Source organism: Pezoporus flaviventris, unplaced genomic scaffold (genome assembly GCF_033815535.1).
Source record: "Pezoporus flaviventris isolate CSIRO_AGI_PZ_B2104156 unplaced genomic scaffold, CSIRO_AGI_Pfla_v1 ptg000172l, whole genome shotgun sequence".
Taxonomy (NCBI): domain Eukaryota; kingdom Metazoa; phylum Chordata; class Aves; order Psittaciformes; family Psittacidae; genus Pezoporus; species Pezoporus flaviventris.
The window spans coordinates 288386-311347 of record NW_026892720.1 but is presented as its reverse complement, the minus strand read 5'-3'; the positions used below and the strand labels follow the sequence as shown (position 1 = coordinate 311347).

Below are 22962 nucleotides of genomic sequence, written 5' to 3'. Positions count from 1 at the left end.
GGATACGGTTGGTTTTCTGGGCAGCGAGCACACGCTGAATCTGGCTCATGTTCAGTTTCTCATCGACCAACACCCCCAAGTCCTTCTCCACAGGGCTGCTCTGAATCTCTTCTTTGCCCAACCTGTAGCTGTGCCTGGGATTGCTCCCACACAAGTGTAGAGCCTTGCATTTGTCATGGTTAAGCTTCATAAGGTTGGCATCAGCCCCAAGCATCACAAGCATGTCAAGGTCCCTCTGGATGTCATTCCTTCCATCTTCATCTTCCATTTTCAACTTCTCATGGAAACTAATGGGCAAACTGTAATTGTTGTTTAAAATAGGCTCAAGGAAGGCTATACCTTTTCAAAAAGTAGCAATGGGGAAAAATTCAACATGACATTAGAAGGCTTATTGGCAGGCAGCGAGATTGTTTCTGGTGGCAAATAGATTAACTCCTACTTCTCTGAAATTTAGGAACTGATGTTTAAGTTTCCGCTTTTACACAATACTTGCTTTCCAGCTAGCCTTACTCATTATTGTACTTCATGGATTAGTGCTGTAGCCAAATTACCATATAGGAGTAGTCTAGTCATAGTCAAAGCATACACAGAATACTAGGAAACATCTAAAGGTCACCCTTGAAGACATAGTACAAAAAGCAAGAGGTGGCCTCAGACTACTTTAGAATTAATATTTCCTTATTATTTGAAAGTGTACCCCTTTTGTGCCAATTTCACTTAAGAAAAAGATGTAGCGTACATCTTAAAGCTTATTGACTGGTTGGAAGTTTAGCAAAGTGAAAATACTGTCAATATTGCATTACAGGATAGTCACCACCATGTTGCCTCCTAAAATGTGAGATAGAAATTTGTTGAGATGTCAGCTGTCTGCTCTCCTGCATAGACTACTTTGACACTCAATAAGGTATGAAATGCTGCTCTTTAAGTCTGTAATGGATAACATGAAATCACCACTCTAAGAAAATACAGGAAAATGATAATGCTTTAAGAGTTCAAAAGTGCTGGCAATCACATGAGATGCACAGTCAAATTATAGGTACAGTGGATTTCATAATGCAAAACAAAATTAATAAAGGCACGTGTGCTTCAAACTCAATTCAATATTTAAACTCCATTTCCAGAAAAAAAATCCAAGGCTTCAGATTTTTTCAATAAAATCTGTTGTATTGTCAAGCATGCAATTTCATATGACAATATTTATTAGAAGCACATGGGAAAAGACAGGGTTTTAAAGGGTAGGTCAGCACTTCAGAAGTGAATGGAATTTTAATAGTGATTGGCTCAAGCTGTAATGAAGCATATGAATCAAAAATTAGGAATGAGTTTTTATGTAAGATTTTTATTTTGAAAAACTGTAAAGAACACTAAGGTGTACAACAAAACAAAATCCAGTGTTTCATACTTACTCAAGCAAATTAATTCCTCAAGTTACATGTGAACAGAGGCTAGTCTGTGCAAGAAACTAATTTTCAGGGGAAACAAAACAAAGGAGGCTGTTTATTAGTTGCCAACAACACATTACACAAGTACATTTAGACCTTATCATGACCGTAGATTAATCCCCTTGAATTTTTGTTTTTTTTTAAATAACTGACATTTTAAAAAAATTATTTACAAAAGTACTCCAAAGGTTCACATTTCTACCACCTCAATACTTTCCTCTTCTTTCGACCATTTCTACCATCTCAAAAGTATCCCCAATGTTTTTTTTCAGTAACTACATGGTTCTCAGGCTCCTTTGGCATAAGATCCATTGATATACGCTCTGACTCAATCTATTGATCTGTTTCAAACCTTTTACATCCGAAAACTTCTGGTTCGGTGAAATGGTTGAAAGGGCTTTTTTAAGGCCCACCTCAGTATTGGTGGCTTCTGTTTAGTTTTTTCTGGAAATAGCACCGCTTCAGTTTCAGGCGTGGGAAATCGTACTCTATACACTTCAGGGTAAGATTTCTGAAACTGGAAAAGTACATCGAGTTAAATGAAGAATTTACTCAAACTTCTATACCTCTATATATAGAAAATTAGGTGATCTTTTCTAATATGGCTTGATGGATCACAGTACCATTATTCCAAACAATTAAAAAGTTTGACATCCCCAAGTGTATCTATGATTTTAAATCTCAGTATTTCTCTGAAGGTCTACATGTCTGAAACTTGATAAAACTTTGAAATTAGAATTAAAGACTGTGAAGGAATTTTTATTTACTTGCTTAAGCTTCTTCTTCTTATCTTTCACAGATATTTCTTTATTCATTGCAATTTCTTCCAATAAAGCTGCCAGTGGTTCTTGAGAGCCAGTTGCTTTTTGATATTCAAATTCATCTGTACTGATTTGGTGGCAAAATGATTGAGGAAATGTTGCATCAGTATCAGCTCCAGCATATTTTATCTGAAGAAAGATAGAAAAAAGAGCAGCTATGTTTTCCACAATAGATTTTTAAAACTGGCTTAATCACCTGAAGTCATTAATTAGAAAAGATATGGAATAAAGACCTTAAATTGTACCTCCTATCTCTTGCACTAGTTGAGTTTTAGTAAGTCAAATGATGACACAGATTGAGCCTTTTTAACTCTTGGAAAAAGTAAAAAAAATCAGTTTTTCAGTAGCAATTAAATAAGAAAGAACTGAAAAGAAGCTTTGAACAAAAGAAAGTATAGTATCAGGAAAAATTATATTAAACAGCTGAGCAAGTAAGGATGGCTCTAAAAGAAAATCAGAACATTAATGGAAACACTTATTAACCATCCACAGTTTTTTTCACTACCACAACCATAGCTTGCCCATTCCATAGAAAAGATAATGCTGACCTACAGAAAACATATTTAAGAGTTCTTGATCTAAAGTATTCAAAGTCTGCAATTTACACTTAAATACATACTTATGTTTTAATATAGCAGTCAAAATTAATAAACTGTTCATAATCTAACAGACACAAAAAAAGTCTTTAAGAACTGTCAAACTTCAGAGCAGAAAGGATAGATTTAATCTAGAAACAGAGGCATAAGAGGCTTTTTTTGTTAGACATCTACTTGGACTCTCTGGAGATTAAGAACATGCTCCTCTATAGAAGATTTTAAGGTGGTGGGAACACTTAAGATCTCTTGATAATTGTCCATGAGAAAAGATACTAGTTTAGCAGCAAGCAGTTCATCCAAGTCCATTTCATCCTTTGAGCAGAGAATACAATGGGAAAATGCCTGAACCATCTGAGGGGAAAGAAAAATAAAAAGAAAAAAAACAACATAAAATTAAATTGCAACATTACTGTATATTTTTCTGTTTGGTAATGGGGAATCAGGCTGTATTTAAAAACTGATGTTTTAGAAAAAGAGCTTTTGACAGCACAATACTTCAGATACTTCCAAAAAACTTCAATTCAAGGTGGGGAGAGTAAAAAGTATTGTTATCTGGGTGGACTGAAGATGTCTCTTGTGTCATATACATAATCTAACCCTGACTTTAGACTTATGACTGAATTAAGTTTTATTCTAAAGATTTCATCAAATGGCCACTTTGTGTCTTTTCCAGTTAAACAGGGCACAAACAATTCAGAGATTTTAAAAATAACAAAGGAATTTGACAAAAGATAAGCACCAGAGGTGAAAAAATTATAGTTATTTTGAAATCGAAACAAATTTCAGGTCTAGATCAATTCATGTAGTCTCATGCCCAAATATTCAGTTACAAGACTTTTCTGAATGTGCTCCAGTAGATTCTAACAATAAAAACACAGAAAGCAATCAAGACTGTCATATACCATAGACTACACTGCTGAATTAAAACTTAGTACAAAATACTTGGACTGTAAAGCATTCACTTCCAAAAATAACATTTAGATAAACATAATTACTTTCAAAGATCATTTACAGTTAATTAAATTTTAACCTTGGCAGTCAAAAAAATTATCTTTTTTTAATCAAATACTATTCATGGTTAATTAAAAATGCAATTCCTGTAGAACAGATTTACATTTATGCATGCTACTATAGTATTTTTATTGGAGTGGCTTTACAGCTTAGCTTTCTGCAGCCCTTCTTACAAAAGACTTTAGCCAAAATAAATACATGTTCTTAGACAGTCAAAATTGCTAAGTTTTGCCTAATAACTTTGTAATAACATGCTGTTGCAAACATCAGTGGTAACTCTACAAGAAGTCCTACAGAAAGAGTATTAACTCCTGAGGGCTTTGTCAAAATCTGTAGTTGAAGTGATGAAAAATACTGAAATAAACTGGTAGGAATGTTTTTCAAATGGCTAAAACCAAGTAACCAAAGCATTCAGCTGCATATTTCTAACTATGACCGAAACAGGCAGTCTGTTTCTCTCTCACACTCTCTGCAGTGATGAAGAACACCAGAAGCCTTATCTACTGTATTTTTTCTTTTCTACTCAAAAGGGAAACCTGTGGCAATTTAATTTTGAAAGATATGGAAGTCTCCAAATTCTGAGCAAATTCATTTATTCAAAACTGACCAAGAAATCCCAATTTATTCAAATTCAGAGTAGCTTTCTAGAATTTAAACTAGAATAGACGAACTATTCTTCAAACAAGCAAATTATATTTTGCACAGCAAATGCAGAGAATCTTTTATCTGTGCTACTCCAAAAGCCTTGCGTAGACCTTTTGCCTTACACACTATACGTACCAAGGTTCTGGTCCTCACTGATTCAGAAAGAGGTGGTAAATCCTTGTTTAAGCTAATTCTTGCCATCATCCTCACCAACAGCTGTAGTCTTTTCCGATTTTCTGGTGGCAGCAACAGACAAGATATCTGAAGAGCTTCTATGGCCTTGCTGTGTTTTTGCAGCAGACCTGTTTTATGCAAGATCAGAAGTTTGAGCAAGATTTCTTAATTACGTTTCCATAACAATTAATGTAACATTTTAAAATCTGTCTTCCCACATTCCTTTGCTACTCATTTGAGACTACCTTATAACTCCGCTCCCCAACATGTTTAGGAAAACACCCATAGAACTGGACTAGTAGAACTGGGCACCTTATTTAAGTATTCACAACATTTCATTCTGATGCATCAGGAGATATTAATAACCATAACCAACAACTCTAGATAGTGGTAGACATGAAAAACTACAATGGTTTTGTCCATCCTTTGTTTGTTTATAGCCCTTAGCTTTAAACACATCTGAGATGTATGCACAGATGTATCAAGCACATAAAAAAAGTTCAGTCTGAGGCAACAATCGGAGAACCTAAATAAAACGTGCTTATGTACTAGTGACAACTGCGGCAACACTGACGTGTCATTCACGCCTATAGAAGTTAAATCTATGGCCAGTTGTAACTAGAAACTCTTGAGAAAATGCAGATTGTGAGCATGGCATTGATATTTGAAGACTGGGCAGGCACAGTAGTCTCTGATAGTAGTTTAGGTACCTATAAAGAAGTCTCACCACCAAAATGTCATCCACTTTTGGGCTTCTAAGGCTCATTGAAGGAAGCATCTACTACACATTTACCTAAATAGCACTAGTATCAAAACAAAGCAGAAGTCAGGACCAAAATATCCACGAGTGAAGTCTAACAGCAACTTCTCTTAAAAAAAAAGAACAAGGAAAATGACAGATACATTTTATTTTTCCCACATAAGATTATAGAGGTTGGAAGAGATCTCTGGAGATTATCTAGATTTCTCTGCTCAAAGCAGGGTTACCTACAGCAAGATGCCCAGGATTATGTTCAATCAGGTTTTGAATTGTCAATTGTTCTATTATTGAATATCATCCATAGAAGTCTGGCTCTCTTTGTTCTCCCCACATCTTTTATAGTGTCTTTTATACACATTAATAAGATCCTCCCTGAGCTTCTGTGCCTTCTCTTCTCCAGGTTAAACAGTCACTGCTCTCAGCTTCTCCCCACATGATAGGTTCTCTAAGGCTTTGATAGCTTTGGTGGTCCTCCACTGCACTCACTGAATAGGGGCGAGATAAACTCCCTCAACTTGCTCCCAATGCTCTCAAGGTAGCTAAGCATGTTGACGGTATTCTTTGCCAAAAGGACACATTGCTTGCTTATTGTCACTTTAGTGCCCACCAGGAATGCAAAGTCCTTCTCAGTAAAGCTGCTTTTAAGAGTCAGCCCCAGCATACACTGGTGCATGGGGCTATTCCTCCCCAAGATGCCCTGAGAATAAATAATTAATAAGAGTTGTTCATAAAGAATCACTATAACCTGTGCAAAAAGCAAGTTTAATCTTACCAAGTTAGTGAAATATTTGATGATTACTGACACCTTAGTCCTATTTTTTTAGCTATTCTTGAAAACTAATTTCAGCCAGCCTCTTGGAAGGGAAGTGCTCTAGACAGTCTTCATTTGACAACAGAAGCAAGTGAGGCATCTTAATATGTTTACACAAATAACCTGTCATTTCTGCAAACATTTCTCAGGTTTTAAGATGGAACTTTTAGACATGTGCATATCACATCACGGCTGCACCAAATGACTAAAAATACAATCTAATAACACTTTCTTTGCTATTTACTGAAGCCCTCCACTAAACAAAGTTTATCCACTGAAAAAAGGAGCCGTGTGGGAAAGTTGTAATTCCCTGAGGGTAGCAATATGAAAAGTTTAAAACTCAAAGATTGAAATTCTGGTTTATAAAATTCTTTATCTTAAGAATTACTACCAATTTAGAAAGCCATACTCCATTAAAAAAAAAAGGCGCAAAAATGAAACCATAGACATATTTTCTAAATGTACGACTAAGGAATTACTGCTTCACTGCTGGCATCAGTACTAGCATTGTCACTTACTATAAAATAGTATTCTATGGAACACGCATAGAATCATAGAATGCTTTGGGTTGGAAAGGACCTTAAAGATCATCTGGTTCCAACCCTCCTGTAATGGCCATAGACACCTTCCACTAGACCAGGGTGTTCAAAGCCCCATCCAGCCTGGCCTTAAACACTTTCAGGGATGGGTCAGCTACTTCTTCCTCTACATTCACCTGCAAATTCATAGTTGTTTGTACATTAGCCTCTACTGTTAAGACTTAATTACTTATTGCACAGAACAAAATTCCTGCCCTTTTTCTCGCAGCTGACATCACCCACCCACCCCCACCCTCCCCAGTCTTCTCCTCTTTCCCTCCAGCACTCAAGAATCATACCTCAAATCTCACAAGTGTGAGAAGACCTTGCTACCAAAACTACAGATCAGACATCTCTGCCTTATATTTACTTTTTTATTTTCCTACAATTGGTTCTAAGTAGTTTGGGGTACAAAAAGATGAGTTAGGTTTTAGAACAGGTATGATGAATTGTCTTCTTGAAATCTGTCCACCAGTTAGATAGTTAGCATATTCTTGAATTAAAAAAAAAAGTGGAAAAGATACCTGAGAAACATGACATTTTCAAATATATATTACCAGTACTTCACAGTAAACTGAATAAACATGAAGATTCAATACAAAGTAATTCTTGAAAGTCTGCATCCCATGTTTTTTTTTTTTTTGTGTAAATCTATTTTTGTTAGTAAGGAAGTATTCCATACTAGTGCCTCATTTTTTGAGAAACATTTTTTTTTACTTTTTGAAATAGTGCATGGTTTGCTTTCATTTCCACATAAACATTGGCATGAATTCTTTCTCCTCATGTTTACATCTGTGAAATACTGTGAAATGAAACTCTTAAAACCTGAAAGATGTAAAATACAATGGAAAAGCAAACAGAAAGGGGGTATGAATTGACAGCAAGAATTCTTAGGAGATATTATCAAGAGTATCTATTGTGGAAGAAAAAGAAGTCAGAAGAAAAGGAACTGCATTCAGTTTGAAGCAAGATCATCAACTAATAACGTATAAAAATACTAAATTCCAGAAGCCCTTTTTCAACTCAACAGTTTGTTAAAAGCAGTGGTGTTCCCCATTAAAGCAGCTCAGAAAAGTGACATGCTACAAAGCATGCTTACTTTTCAACCCAGTTGTTCTATTCTGAAATGTAACCATAAAAAATAAAATACTTTCACATTTACTGTCTTTCGGTAGGCCATCTTTAGCTGCAGTATAGCTGAATCTGATATAGCATGAACCCTTAAAGTTAGCTAATACCGAGACTATTGTTTCTGTAAGCACTAATGTCTACTGTAAGTTTAAGCAGTAAAGTATTTCCATTTCCTTCAGATATCATATTGCCATAGTTAAAAAAAAGTCCTTACAGCCCTAATTTTTTTTAAATGTAGACATCAGTCAAGCAATTTATAAAAGCTCCTGTGAGTTTCTAAAATGCTTAGGCATTTAAAAAAAACCAAACTGTTAAAATTCATCTGATAGGTGTGGCAGCACTAAGCAATGAACAGAGGCCTTTAAAAATCATGAAGACAAGCAATGGAAGACTTGTGATCTGTAATAAATTTTAATATTAAACTGTTCACCATGTAGAATGGACAGGACAGGTCCTAAAGAAATGAGTTGTGATACATCTGGATATGATGAATTTAAATGAATAGTTTATATCTTAAACTACTTACCTAACACACTAACAAAAACATCAAAAAAATTAAATGTGAGAAGAGGTTCTTTCATCTGGCCAAAGTAGTCCACTATAGTTTTGAAGACATCTCTTTCAAAGCCTGAGTATGTAGGCTGCTTCAAGTCTGAGCAGCTGGGCCCTAGAAAGGAGGGGGGGGAAACAACAAACAAATTGAATTTGCAGCCATCAAACAGATCACCATTTTCTATTCCTGCCATTTAAAATGCAACATCAAGTAGAAAAAACCCAACAACTTAGACTCATTATTCAACATAAAAATGAATAATGTATTCAGCTATTGAATTGACCAATTTCCAGTAGGTCCAATGGAAATAGATAAAGTTAAAATAGGAACAGTTAAACCTCTATATATTCCATTGAAATAAACTGCATTAGTAGAATATATGCTGGTTGACCTTTTCCAGCTTTTAGGCAACAATCTGAAAAAATATCAACTGTGAATATAAACAGGATTTGATAAAGCAGTAAGGCAGACAGTTTAACTGTCTTCTATGAGGGTGGGTTGGCTTTGTTCCCTCTCTCCCCCCAAAAGGACTTACAATTTGCTAGACATTTCATTGCTGATAATATCCAGTGAGGTAGTTCTTCTGCATTGAGGAGAAACAGACAGAAATTAAAAGGACAAAAAAATCTGAGAAAAATTTAAAGATAAAAGTGAAACAGAAATTCTTTAAGAAGTTCCCCCTCTCTGGTAGTGCAACTGATTGCAAAGGCAGGCTACACCTTAATACAGGATATAGCTTTAATTATATCTTACTTGAGTACCTCCAGTACTCCCTATCATCAACCAGTTGTGCCTACAGCTCTTACAATTCAACCAGCAAAATTAATTGTATCTCAAATACTTAACCTGCCCCTGCAATAAACAGCCAAACTAGTTCAAGCTACACCTTCAAAAGTGCCTTACAGTGAAATGTTTACTTTGCATTGAAAATGATGAAAAGCACTCATACATGCCGTTTCATCATTTTTGCAAGGAGATGGTTAACGTCCTGAGGTGCTCCAATTGTCTTTAAAAGGAATATGTATATGCTCTGGAAAAGGGTTCATTTACAAACCAAAACAGGTTACAATCTCATAGTTTAATACTCTACAAATCTTCCGGAAAACATGGTGACAATAATATTGTAAGTGATAAATCATAGAATTATAGAACAGGTAGGGTTGGAAAGGACCTTCAGATCATCAAGTTCCAACCCCCTGACATAGACAGGGACACCTCACACTACACCATGTCACCCAAGGCTCTGTCCAACCTGGCCTTGAACACCACCAGGGATGGAGCATTCACAGCCTCCCTAGGCAAACTATTCCAGTGCCTCACCACCCTTACTATAAAGAATTGCCTCCTTATATCCAATCTAAACTTCCCCTGTTTAAGTTTGGACCCATTACCCCTTGTCCTATCACTACAGTCCCTAATCAATAGTCCCTTGCCAGCATCCCTATAGGCCCCCTTCAGATACTGGAAGGCTACTATGAGGTCTCAATGCAGCCTTCTCTTCTCCAGGCTGAACAGCCCCAGCTTCCTCAGCCTATCTTCATATGGGAGGTGCTCCAGTCCCCTGATCATCCTCATGGCCCTCCTCTGGACTTGTTCCAACAGTTCCATGTCCTTTTTATGTTGAAGACACCAGAACTGCACACAATACTCCAAGTGAGGTCTCACAAGAGCAGAGTAGAGGGGCAGGATCACCTCCTTCGACCTGCTGGTCACTCTCCTTTTGATGCAGCCCAGGATACAGGTGGTTTTCTGGGCTGCGAGTATATGCTGAAGCCGGCTCACATTCAGTTTCTCTTTGACAAACACCCCCAAGTCCTTCTCTGCAGGGCTGCTCTGAATCTCTTCTCTGCCCAACCTGTAGCTGTGCCTGGGATTGTTCTGACCCAGGTGTAAGACCTTGCACTTGTCATGGTTAAACTTCATAAGGCTGGCATCAGCCCAAAGCATCACAGCAGCAAAGATGCTTTACTTTCTCCCTGATGTGCGAAGAATTTTTAATCTCAGCACTGGTTTCAAAACTCATTAACTGAAAATCAAACCAAATTTTACATATTTCTCAGCATACATTCTGATTTTTTTCTCAATTTTTATACACATTTTCTTTATGTAAATAGTCCAGTTCAGGCAGTTAAGGCCTGGGCTGACAAAGCCAACTTGAAGTGAGTAGTATCCTTTTCTTTATAAAGGAAAAGTTGCTGCTTTTTTACTTTAGTCTTTCAACCCTGCTGAAGCAGCAATATGTTTAAGAGAGTAAATATGTAATAAACACCAATTCTGACTATTGGGTTGTCAGAGTACAACAACGGCATACTTTGTAAAAACTGTAGTATAGATTTCATCGCACAAGTAGAAAGATGTTACCTGTTACTATAGATTAGAACAAATACTTTTTATATACTAGTAAGCTATACTATTAAAAAGTTAAATGAAAACTTCTAAAATACTCACTTGATTTGTCTTCTAAAATGACAATGCCTTGCTTATTGACATTGTACGCATTTTGGAGTATATGCTTTGAGTTCACAATTTTTATGTCTAACACTTCATTCAGGGAATCCAAACCCAAGACCTTTTGTAATCTGCAGAAACACATAAACACACAGTTCATACATCATGTAATCTGAAAAAAAGCAAACATGTAATTTCAAGATAGATAGGATTCTGAAATTGAGACCTCTCCATTTCATAGACTTATAGAACATTGCAACTCAGAAGTGACCCATAAGGATCATTGAGACTAGCTTGCTGCTCCTCACAGAACTAGCTAACACTAAATAACATGACCAACAGCATCATCCAGACACTCCTTGAACTTTGACAGGCTTGGTGTTGCCACCACTTCCCTGGGGAGCCTCTTCAGTGACCAACCACCCTTTCAGTGAAGAACCGGTTTCCAAGGTCCAATGTGAACTTCCATTGACACAACTTTATTCCACTCCTTTGTCATCAGAGAGAGATCAGCACCTTGAGCTCCATTTCCTCCCTTGAGAAAAATCGAGGCTGCGATGATGGAACCCCTCAGCCTTCTCTTCTCCAAGCTGAACAAACCAAGTTACCACAGCAGCTCCAAGTCCAGCCCTCAAGGCCTTTCACTATTTAACAGGAAACTGTTAAAAGTGTGCTTCATCTGGAAACACACTTAACAGATTCATGAAGAGCTCCAAAACCACACATAGGAGTAGAAGTGGGGCCACACCCATGCAGTGTAGGGTGGATCAGTTACCTCCCTCAATCATGTGGCTGTGCTGTGCTTAATGTACCCCATGACCCACTTGGTCCTTTTGGCTGACAGTCTTTTTTTTCCTTTATGCAAATAATTTTGATGCAGGGTGTAGGACAACTTAACCTTGGTAATACCTCCAATCAGGATGAACCATCATCCTCATAATTGTTCAGTTCCACATATGCAGAGCCTCATACTTATTATACAAGGGCATTGGGAAAAGTGGGGTAGTCACAGAGGTGACATGCCTGCTGTGTTGGGCAGGAATTTGTCACCATTGCCCCCTATCCCTTCAGTCACTGTGGAGAGGATAGGAAATCCTGCAGATCACATGTGCTGTCTGCCTGCTGGGTCTGTCTCACAGAAGGTAGGGTATGATTCCATGTATATTATTTTTTCTCCTGAATAAATGTTCTAAAGCAATGTCTTTAACTTTGTATAGATATTCCTTTTGGAAATAGCAGAGAATATCTGAATCCTAAAGCCTTCAGCACCCAATTAGCGACTCCATTTCTTATCTCATAAAAAGTATTTTATTTGTTGTTGAAAGGTTTCATGGTATTGCACTTCTACAGATGTGCTTTTATTTCATAGCAACAAGAAAAAGAGGAAGACTGCGGAGAAAAGTGATTAATAAAGACAAAGCCTACATAACAAAAGGACTTGTGTAACACAACAGAAAAAAAGTCAAAAAAACTATTAAGCACAGTAAAGTTTCTTTGCAAGCTTTATTTGCTCAACTCGTTAGTCAAATAATAAGCATATAGTTAGTCCAGCCATTATGGCTTTAATTGCAGCAATGAAAAGTGAACATTATCAGTGAAGACAGACAAGACTACTACTTACTACACAGTTTTACTTTAACAGCAAACGGCTCACAAACATACTCACTGTGACAAAGTCTGAGATTTCCATATCTCTTCTATATTTGCTTGTGTTAGCTCTCTGCGGAACACAAGCTTGCAGGCTGGTACTTCCCCTATAGCTATACTATGTCTCTTATACCACATCTCAGAATTCTGAAATCAGAAAAGACAATCTTCATTAACTGGTGACTTTTCAAGTACTGAACAGTGTAACTGTATATTATATATATATAGTATATAACAGTTTAAATTGTATGTTTATGGTACAGCATGCTCCTTATTAGAAGTATTCTAAATACTCCTAAACTCCAATATATTCCCCAGGATGCAAGTGAGTGTTCAAGTTTCACAGGCATGCAGAATCTTTTATCATTTACATAATTTTTCAGCTTGGGTAAGTTATGTGAGTCAGAATAGCCATTAAAGCTCAGGAGTCAATGGCCTCTAGCCCTGTGTTCAGATCCTTTCCGTTAAAATCAGTTCAAGTCACTTGCTTTCAACTACCATTCTAAGATTAAACATCTGCTCACAGAAAAATTGTTGGAGAATTATTAGATGAGATATCTAAGACTGATATTTCTCCCTGCTCAGTGTATACTGATCATAACTAAACATTAGTTTGTTAACAGGTTCTCTACATGAAGAAAGTAAAACCAAATAGCTACAGCGGAAGACACTCTTTAGACCTAGTCCAACATTATAACAGAATATAGCAAAGCATAGAATGCAAGAGACTACTATCCTGTACTCAAACTTCACATCCAAGCTCAGTGCTTGAAGATTGCCATCAATATGTCAAGAGGTGAACATAAAATACAGTTTGTGTCAGTGGTGCACTTTTTTAGGCAAAACTCCTAGTCATTCACAGTTTTTTGATTTACATCACAGAGCAGTCCCCCACCAACAGTATTCCTTGTAACCTCAACCAACCCACAAAATGCACTCCAGTAATGCGCTTAATTATTCCAAGCACTAATCATCTGTAATTCCACAACAGTGGACTACAGCTAGTTTGGAACAAATAGCACCCTCTGAAATTACAACCTGGTCTTCCGCATCAGTAATTCATTACACAGAATGCCATCAAGCCACACAGAGCCAGTATGTGGCCTGACAGATGCTGGAGCAATTTAAAGTGCCACCACTTGCAGCTACCTGTCTACTTCACCATTCCAGAGGAAGTTACACCTTTCTGTAAAAAAGCCAGTAATAGAAGATCTTTTTTTTTTTTGTCTCAGTTACACCAATTTACAGTCCACTGTATTAGCTAAAACTGATAATAAAAGAAACTTTGAGCTATGCCAGAATGTATGCTGTTGTATATTGCTAATTCTTACCATGCCAGGAAGCTTGGACGGACATTTTGAGCAGACAGTTGGAGGCTGCAACATGATAAAACTGCAGCAGATACTTGCTCAGTAACTAACATACTCTACCCTCTTGACTTTTTTCTTTCTTCCGTCTTAAATCTTCTACCTACTGCTGAAATTCTAAGGACCTTAATGCTTTTTCCTCTTCAGAAAAGTGCTGTAAATGAAAGGTGCACTGGATCTACACATACGTAGTTGATTTACAAATATGGAATAACCATTCACATTCAGGACCTCTAGATATCCAGCAAAACGGTAGGAGCTATTTTTCCAAACAAACTATCAATCACCAAGAAATCGAAGGCTAGTGTCCTGCATTGAGAAGCATTAAGGAAAAGGCCAAAATTATCAATGAAGTCCCAAGAATTCACAAAATTTGAGAACACTCACATACAAGGTAACACTGGAGGGACTGTTCTGAATATACACAACTCCAGAAGCCTAGGCTTTAAAGATGCCCTGTGGTGAGAGTTGATACAAGTTTTGTTTACTAATAAAAGAAACAGTCGTTTCAACAACTTTGCAAAAGCTGGATCAATCCACATAAAAATGGGGCAGGATGATTCTCCAAGCTGAAAGGGCAACAATGAAACCAGGATAACTTCTCCTTAGCTACAGCATATTCCTTTATCAAAAAGGAATTCTCCTAACAGCTAAGAAGGAAGTAATACTGTATATATTCTGCTACACAGTATCTGAATAAGAGTTACAGCATAAACGACAGTATTTTTCTTGTAGTGTAACAAATGCCATACCCGAATTTGAACAAGCTGGAATGAAAGCATTCTGGCAAATACAGCCATGCTGAACTTCAGATGCTCAGGACATAATCTGTAGCAGAAAGAACACTGAAAGCCAGCATCCCCAGCAAATCATTAACAACTTTACTTCACATAAGTTTAGAATAAAAGTATGTTGCATTTAATTTTATAGCTAAGTATTATGTGCAACAACAAAGAAATCATTAGTTCTGCTTTCCAAATATGCTTATGTCTGGGGAAATAAAAACTGGATATCTTACCATTGCAACTGTTTTCACTAGGATGTGGTCTTGAGAAACACCAGCCTTTGCTTCATTCCAGTCTGGAAATTTAATTACTTGATTTCCACACGAAGGTTTCTTTGGATATGACTTCAGTGGTGAGGAAGGAGGAAATCTACAATTAGAGAATATTTTTTAATGTCTCTGAACTCCACCCTATTCCATATTTGCCAAAGCAAAACTGTAGTAAGCCTTCACATGCAAAAAATACAAAAAAAATGCCTTGGACATTCACAGTGCAACCTAATTGCCTGAAGACAGGTTTGAGTGACACATAAAACAACTCAAAGTGTCTTGTTTGGTCTCCATCTGCTGCTCCAGAACAGTTTAGGTTCTTTGCACCTCCCATGACACAGCTGAACCATGGGTGAATGTCTGATATCACAGTGCATCCCAAATAGCAGCAGCTGCCTATGCATAGCAAACTAACTCAGGTCTTCACCAGAAAACACTGACTCTGCTGAAAAAGCTGTGGGTAGATTTTCTGCATGTCAAGTGAACTGCTAGCATGCATCATCTCTTAAAGCAAAGCTATCTAAGTCACATAACTTTTAAAAGACTTAATTAGCATACACACATGTCCACACAAGGTTTTGTCCATATTACCATGTTCTTCTGTGTTTACATGGTTCCTATGTGAAGACCATATCCAGCAGTTTTTTTCTGAAGTCTTTTCCCAGCTGACTATGCAGGAAACTCATTCAATTTTTAAGGCATTTCAAAAAGTGTCTTGAAGAAATCAGCAGAAATAAACCCTAAGGTAGCCCTTGCAGAAAACAAGGAAAACAAACTATCCCAGGTCACATTCAGCTCAGTCACATCTCCAGCTTGACCAGAATTAAATTACTGCTAAACCTAGGTCAGAGCACGTATAAGATAATTAATGGCAGCACATCAAAAAGACAAATCAGTTTGGTGGCATCAGCAAACTGGCCCAGATCAGATCTTATTTATCTGCACTCTGATATCCCCGAGATGATGAGATCCCTGATGCTTCAAGAAAATGCTTCCACCTCACTCTTGAATATAAAATAGTTATGTCTGTGACCATGCAACTAGAACTTGTTTGCCACTTTATAGTATGTGTGTATATAATAGAATCACAGAATCACAGATATAATGCAATTCCAAAAAATTTAAAGCCCAACAGCTTCTGAAATTGTAACTTCTCTTTTATTATTGTAGACTATGCTGAGCCCGTAAGCCAGAATACACAGTGTTTGCAAATTTTTGAAGCCACAGTAGTTCTCACCTTCATATTTAATACTTGCCCAATACTATCAAACAGATCAACAGTTGGGAACATTTCTTTTCAACACTCAATGAGCAAGAGCAGAAAACTACATTCACATGGGAAGCTAATGAATGACAGCCGTGTTCCACAGTGTACAGTTACAGTAAATTAACACAGTAGTTTATAGAAAAGATATAAAGCATACGAAGGTTTCCAGAGAAAGCACTGCCAGTGGAATTAAAAGCAACTGGTACTGCTATCCATACCAACATGATGAAAACCGTATTTACAGCATAACATTAGGGAAGTCCACAAGAGGGAGCTGCAAGGACATTAAATACTTGAATAAGGCGGGCTGGAAAACCGATGTTTAGCTCCATAAACACGAGAAAAGCATGCTCTAATAATACTTAAAGACAGACACCAAAACCATGACTAGCATGCTGTTTATTTATACACCAAGCTGAGTGGGGAAAAAGCTAGCTTCACTTCAAGATGCATGAAAAATAGGCAGTTTTAATTAAAAAAAAAAATTGTTAGTAACTTCATTGAATGGGAGGTGAATAAAGAGCATCATTAAGACAGATACAACAAAAAAGCTCTGTTGTCCAACAGCAGATAAGTAGGCAAAGCACTAATAAAAATAATAATTACAAAGTACTAATAAAAGAAAAAAAAACACCAAAATATTTCACCCAACCAACTTCCACAGCCTGGAGCTCAGGAAAGTCATGGCTGAAAATACAAAGGAGAAAATAGCAAAATAATTTGAATGTGCCACAATGCTAATTCAAGAGACAAAAAAAAAACCACAAACACAACAAACGCAGACAAATAAATATAGCATAATACCAGTGGTTACCAAATCCCACATTTAATCGTTCAACAGAGTGAATGCCCAGAAAGAAAAGAGGCAAAGGACTTAATACCTATGGCACCAGTGAAAAAAATGTGTGCAGGTAGAGAGCTATCCTAAGAACAGACAAAGCAGGGCTGAGCTAGGAATATACCAAACCAACACCACACCTATGACCAAGTGCTGTACCAGTATCTAACTGCTTTTCTAACTCTACTTAGACAAGTAAAAACTAGTCCATGAGTAGGTAAACCACCACAATATTTTGCCCTTCTATAGCAGCCATAAGCAGATAGCCAGAGAAGAATTTAAGAACAGGACAAGCATACATGACACTTCCTCCTTTTCCAGCTCTTGGTCATGTTCAGTTCACAGACTGCAGAACCATATCTTGTTTTGAGATACTTAGCAACAGACTTTCTCAGGTGAGCTGCTCATAATATCTTCAGATACAAATCCTCTGGTACACTAGATCCTTCAAATTTGATTTCCAAATTCTAAAATTTAACATTTTCCTTGACTATTACTTGGAATTTCTTTTTATGGAGCTAAGCTTGGAAAGAACATTCATTTTTATTCCCCACAAATTATTTAAAACTTCTTCCATTAAATCTGATTTAAATATTTAATTTATTTGGCAGGGAAGCCCTAGCACTCAGTGCCGTTTTCTTCATAAGGTAGACTAAAAACCAGCTACCACTTTTATTGAAAGATATCATGCAGCATGAATCAGTGCTAATTTGTTACTGGAATTTAACAGAAATCCAACCCAATTTGACTGTAAATCAACTGAACTGCAGTGGAACAAGGTTAAAATAAATCACAGGTCTTTCATGAAAAAGAATCTTGACCCAAATTTGTTTATGACAAAGTAAAAGAATTGCATCTTTTAAAGTATTTCAAGTTACTTAGTGTGTACAGTTCTGGTGTCTTCAACATAAAAAGGACATGGAACTGTTGGAACAAGTCCAGAGGAGGGCCACAAGGATGATCAGGGGACTGGAGCACCTCCCGTATGAAGACAGGCTGAGAAAGCTGGGACTGTTCAGCCTGGAGGAGAAGGCTGCGTTGAGACCTCATAGCAGCCTTCCAGTATCTGAAAGGGGCCTATAAGGATGGTGGGGAGGGACTCTTCATTAGGGACTGTAGTGATAGAACAAGGGGTAATGGGTTAAAACTTAAACAGAGGAAGTTTAGATTGGATATAAGGAAGAAATTCTTTCCTGTTAGGGTGGTGAGGCACTGGAATGGGTTGCCCAGGGAGGTTGTGAACGCTCCATCCCCAGCAGTGTTCAAGTCCGGGTTGGACAGAGCCTTGGGTGAGATGGTTTAGTGGGAGGTGTCCCTACCCATGGCAGGGGGGTTGGAACTAGATGATCTTAAGGTTCTTTCCAACCCTAACTATTCTATAATTAAATAATACTAGGAGAGTAACGAACATATGCACATACAGCACAGGTGTACAGACTAGGGAGCAGAAAAGCTTAGGCACTCTCTGCAAAAGAAACTATTCAAGTTCATAAAGCAAAATGAAAAGATGATTTCATCCACACCAACTGGAAATTCAGATCTACCTTTCTGCAGAGACAATATTAAAAAAAACTTATTAAAAAAATCCATAAAAGGGTAAAATAACCAATTAAACTTTGCATCTTTCAAGACATTTTCAATCTACAACTCAAAGAGCACTGAAAAAGCTTACATCATGAATGACTTTTAGTTTCTGAAGGCCCTTCTCTCAGGAGTAGAAAGGCACTCAAAATAGCCAAGGGGCTGGGGAGAGGGAGAACAAGAGGAATTGAATGCTCAATGGCATCCTCATTCTCATACATATATTCTTGATATGCATTCTTCCAACACTGACAAACCTGATGTCTGCCAACAGCAAACAGAACTCATTACATCATAAAATCTGCAAAAACTTGTTAGCATTCATGGAATGCAATTGAATAAAAGTGCCTTTCAGAAATATCTAGAAACAAAGGAGGAGGAAAATAAAAAAAGGGGGGAGGGGGAACCCACAACAAAAATAAAGTCTTTAAGGGGGGTGGGACGGACACATTAACCCCTTTACAAAAGTATTCTACAAAAACATTTGTTACACCAATGAGCAATTACTTAAGTTTTTCAGACACCATATACAGTTTTACCTATATAAATGGCCATCATCTTGAAAGTCCTCTTTGCCCCATCTTCCTTTAATATCCTCAATAACGTGATTTTTCAGGAATTTTTTAAGCAGTTTAACCGTTTGATTGCGAGTCACTTCTGGGCCAAAATTTTGATTAGAGCCAAGCAGTTCATGTAAACAGTCCACTGCCTCCGAGGCTTTGAAGCAATGCTCGTAGCTTTTGAAGCGACACCGATGTTTCCGTAAAGGCATCCCAGCACGAAAATGTTCTATTATCTCATTCCACTAAAAAAGAACAAAGCAAACCGTTACAGCTATTCTAGAAGCACTGAGTCGTGCAAAGCAAGGTGGGGATACAACCAGATATGAAAGCAGAACTACACAAAATTTTTTATCATCTGCATTTACAAGCACACTGAAACCTAAAGCTGTGATTTAAAGAGTGAGACCTGAGAGCAAACACCAGATTGAGAAAACTGAGAGATGTTAGAGCCCCATGCTGCCTATGGCTGTGCAGGTACAGCTTTAACGTCCCTGCGGCTTTTAACTTGACAAAAAGCCGGACTAACGCTCCCTTCTGCCGGGTGCTGCGGCCGCTCCACAGACACCCCATACAGACACCGCGTGAGGAGTACCAGCACCCGGAGGGCGGCTGGGAACTACCCCGCCGAGTCCCGGCCACCCGAAATAGGCCTTGGCTACCCGGGACAGGCCCAGGGCCTGCTAAGGCTTGCGGCGCTGAGCCCTCAGAGACCCAGCCAGCGGTCCAGGCCCAGGCGGCCAGACTGCATCAAGGCAGCGGACCCGTACCCAGAAGGCTCTAGAGAGCCACCGTCGGGCATGGAGGCCCACAAGGACGAGATAATGCTGCACAACAGGCCACACCGGGGACGGGGAGCACTCACCAGGCGGGTGGCGCGGTAGGGCCCGGGGCCGACGAGCTGCGGCTCCATGGACGCGGCCGGGCCTCGCCGTCTCCACGGAAACAGACAGCCGCGCGCACAGCGCCCACCGTTTGAATCCGCGCCCGAGAGACGCCGCCCTCACCTATTGGATGGCGACTGCGGCACGTGACGCGCCCGCACTACCCGTTATCGGTGGGGCGGGGACCCGCTCGTCCCGGGCCGCGCCTTCGCCGGGATCAGGCCCGCCCCCTGTGCCCGCTACCGTCCCCAGGGCTCTGCCCGCCGCAGCCTCCCGCCAGCAGCCCGCCCCCGCTCCGCGGCTGGGGGACCGCAAGCAGCGCCAGGGGTGGGACCGGGAAGAAACACGGCTCCCGTCGGCCAGACGGGGCGGGAGCGGCCCCTGCGGGGCAATGCGTCTGCTTAGGTCTCTTTGGCTTCCCAGGAGGGATGTTGCATGTTAAACGAACATTAACTGCCCTCTGTTGTTTGCACTTCCTCGGCCGGTAAGTGGCTCGGAACAGGGGCTTGGGTTTGGAAAGCAGTCAAACCACGACAGCGAAATACTTCCTGGTGAATTGCCACCTGGACACAGAGAATACAGACTTTTCGTTAATTTGGAACACAAATAAAAGAAAGAAAACCACCCCAATTTACAGGACTCAATTTATTAAGAGAGGAGTAGCTAGCAAGAGCAGTGTTTCTCCTCCACCAAATCCAGGGCATACAATATTTCAAACCACTTCCCCTCACTGTCATTAACGTTCACTATAACATTAACGATTCTGCTGACTGTTGCACCCCTCTTTCTAGCATACTCAAATGTATATCACGATTCTGCATGCAAGGTGCACAACTGTTAGATAGGGGAAAAAATGTGACTATCCACATCAAGACTGCTATTCTCACCGACTGCAACATTGTGTGTTTACTAACATCAGAGGGGAGTGCAGTACCATTCTGTATTGATATACTAGCACAGTTACATAGTTACACTACATGCAACCTTTTAGGATACATCCACACAGCTCCCTGAAACAATGCATCCATGCAACTCAATGAAACAACTCTCTTTCTCTAAATGCTTCATAACTCACAGAAAACTAAACCAGCGTGCAAGAAATTACGCAGTAGGAATCTGAAATGGCACTTGCTGACAGCCCACAGAATGATCAGCATCTCCAGTTTCTGCTCCTGATTATTCTTAATCTCAGACAATTGCCTTCGGAGGCAGTTGGCTAATTGTACAACTGCTGGACTCAGCAGCTTTTCCTGGCTCTTTTCTGTTCAGCACCTGCCCATGCGCAGAGATCCTTACTTTTGACTGTGTTTACTTTCAGCTTCTACTTAAGCCCCAGTGATCCTGAGCAATCAGTTACAGACCTAGGTCCCAAACAGCACATCCGGCCCCCCACACCCAGCTGCAGGATGCACTCCTCCCTGTAGCAATGAGGGGTGGAAGAGGGGTGGAAAACTGTAAAATCAGAGACCAGAATTAGGACTTCCCCTGGCAGCGTGGGAGGAATCATCTGTAAGAATAAGAAGAAATGCCTGCTTCCCTCTTGTATTCGGTTTGCCTGGCAAGATCTTGAGGGGAGGAGGTGCGGAGGTGCTCCAGTGCCAGAGCAGAGATTCCTCTGCAGCACCGTGGTGCAGCCCATGGTGAGGCAGCTGTGCCCCTGCAGCCCATGGAGGAGCAGATCTCCACCTGCACCATGGGGACCCTATGCCAGGATAGAGGGATGGCCAAAGGAGGCTGCAACCCTGTGGGAAGCCTGTGCTAGAGCAGGCTCCTGGCGGGAGCTGTGGCCCCCTGGATAGAGGAGCCCACACTGGAATTGTGACCCCATGGAAGGGACCCACACTGGAGCAGTCTGCTCCTGAAGGGCTGCACCCTATGGGAAGGGACCCACAATGGAGCACTCTGCTCCTGAAGGACAGCACTCATGGAGGGGACCCACGCTGGAGCAGTTTATGAAGAGCTGGAGCCTGTGGGAAGGACTGGCAATTTCATGGAGGACTGATCCCTGTGGGATGAACCCCACAGTGGAGCAGGGGAAGAGTGTGAGGAGCCCTCTCCTGTGTGATGAACTGATCACAGTCCCATTCCTCATCCTCCTACTGTCGGGGAGAGGAGGTAGAACAAATTGGGAGTAAAGTGAAGTCCAGGAAGAAGGGAGAGGTGAGGAAAGGTATTTTAAGATTTGGTTTTATTTCTCATTATTCGAATTTATTACCACTCAAATCCAACTGATTTCCCCAGGTCAAGCCTATTTTGCCCATGACGGTTACCTGCTGAGTGATCTCCCCATCTCTCCCTTCCTTGTCTCCATCCATAAGCCTTTCATTATATTTCTCCCCCTGTCCAGCTGAGGGAGTGATAAAGTGGCTTTGGTGGGCAGCTGGCACCCAGCCAGGGTCAACCCACCACACCCCCAGAACGAGCAGTGGAGCATCATCCATGTTACAGTGCAGAGCAGCTATTACAGCGTTTCAGTTGAAAGCCCTGCATTTCCCAAGTATGTTTGAACCCACAGGCTCAAGGCCTAAAGGAACCAAACTGTCCCACTTTCGTCATTAGTACAGAGTTAACAAATTATATTTAAAAAAGCAGCTTTCAAGCTTTAAAAATACATCAGGAAAATCCTTTCAGGCTGCTTTAAAAAACAGCAATAGGTCTCCATCCTAAGATCACTCCCTACTTTGGAAGCCACAGGCATATACACAGGCTGGAGGGTGGTAGGCTTTGAGACTTTGAGTCAATTATGGCATTTGCCATTGAAAACATGTACGGCCCCTGATCAGCACCCTAGCTG

General features: G+C 39.6%; 1 protein-coding gene across 2 annotated transcripts; it reads right to left on the bottom strand.

Moving 5' to 3' along the window:
* Window positions 1-968: 968 nt before the first annotated feature.
* Window positions 969-20300, bottom strand: DEPDC1B (DEP domain containing 1B). 2 transcript variants are annotated; one of them, XM_061480120.1, is made up of 11 exons: window positions 20150-20300; window positions 19264-19529; window positions 15003-15138; window positions 12637-12764; window positions 10971-11101; window positions 9058-9105; window positions 8496-8636; window positions 4651-4817; window positions 3034-3210; window positions 2210-2392; window positions 969-1959 (listed from the first exon to the last, which is right to left on the bottom strand). In XM_061480120.1, the coding sequence occupies exons 1-11, from the start codon at window positions 20195-20197 to the stop codon at window positions 1798-1800; spliced, it is 1587 nt and encodes a 528-aa protein (XP_061336104.1). In that variant the 5' UTR covers window positions 20198-20300; the 3' UTR covers window positions 969-1797. The 2 variants fall into 2 exon arrangements, with proteins under 2 accessions (XP_061336104.1, XP_061336105.1); XM_061480121.1 differs by lacking the exon at window positions 9058-9105.
* Window positions 20301-22962: the final 2662 nt, after the last annotated feature.

Excerpts from the sequence above, each read along its gene's own strand:
- DEPDC1B (XM_061480120.1), bottom strand. The coding sequence starts at position 20,197 with ATGGAGCCGCAGCTCGTCGGCCCCGGGCCCTACCGCGCCACCCGCCTG. Across the intron at positions 12,765-15,002 it reads TAGTGAAAACAGTTGCAATG|AATTCTGAGATGTGGTATAA; the intron begins GTAAGATATCCA and ends TTCTGATTTCAG. Across the intron at positions 2,393-3,033 it reads TTAATCTCCAGAGAGTCCAA|ATAAAATATGCTGGAGCTGA; the intron begins GTAGATGTCTAA and ends ATCTTTCTTCAG.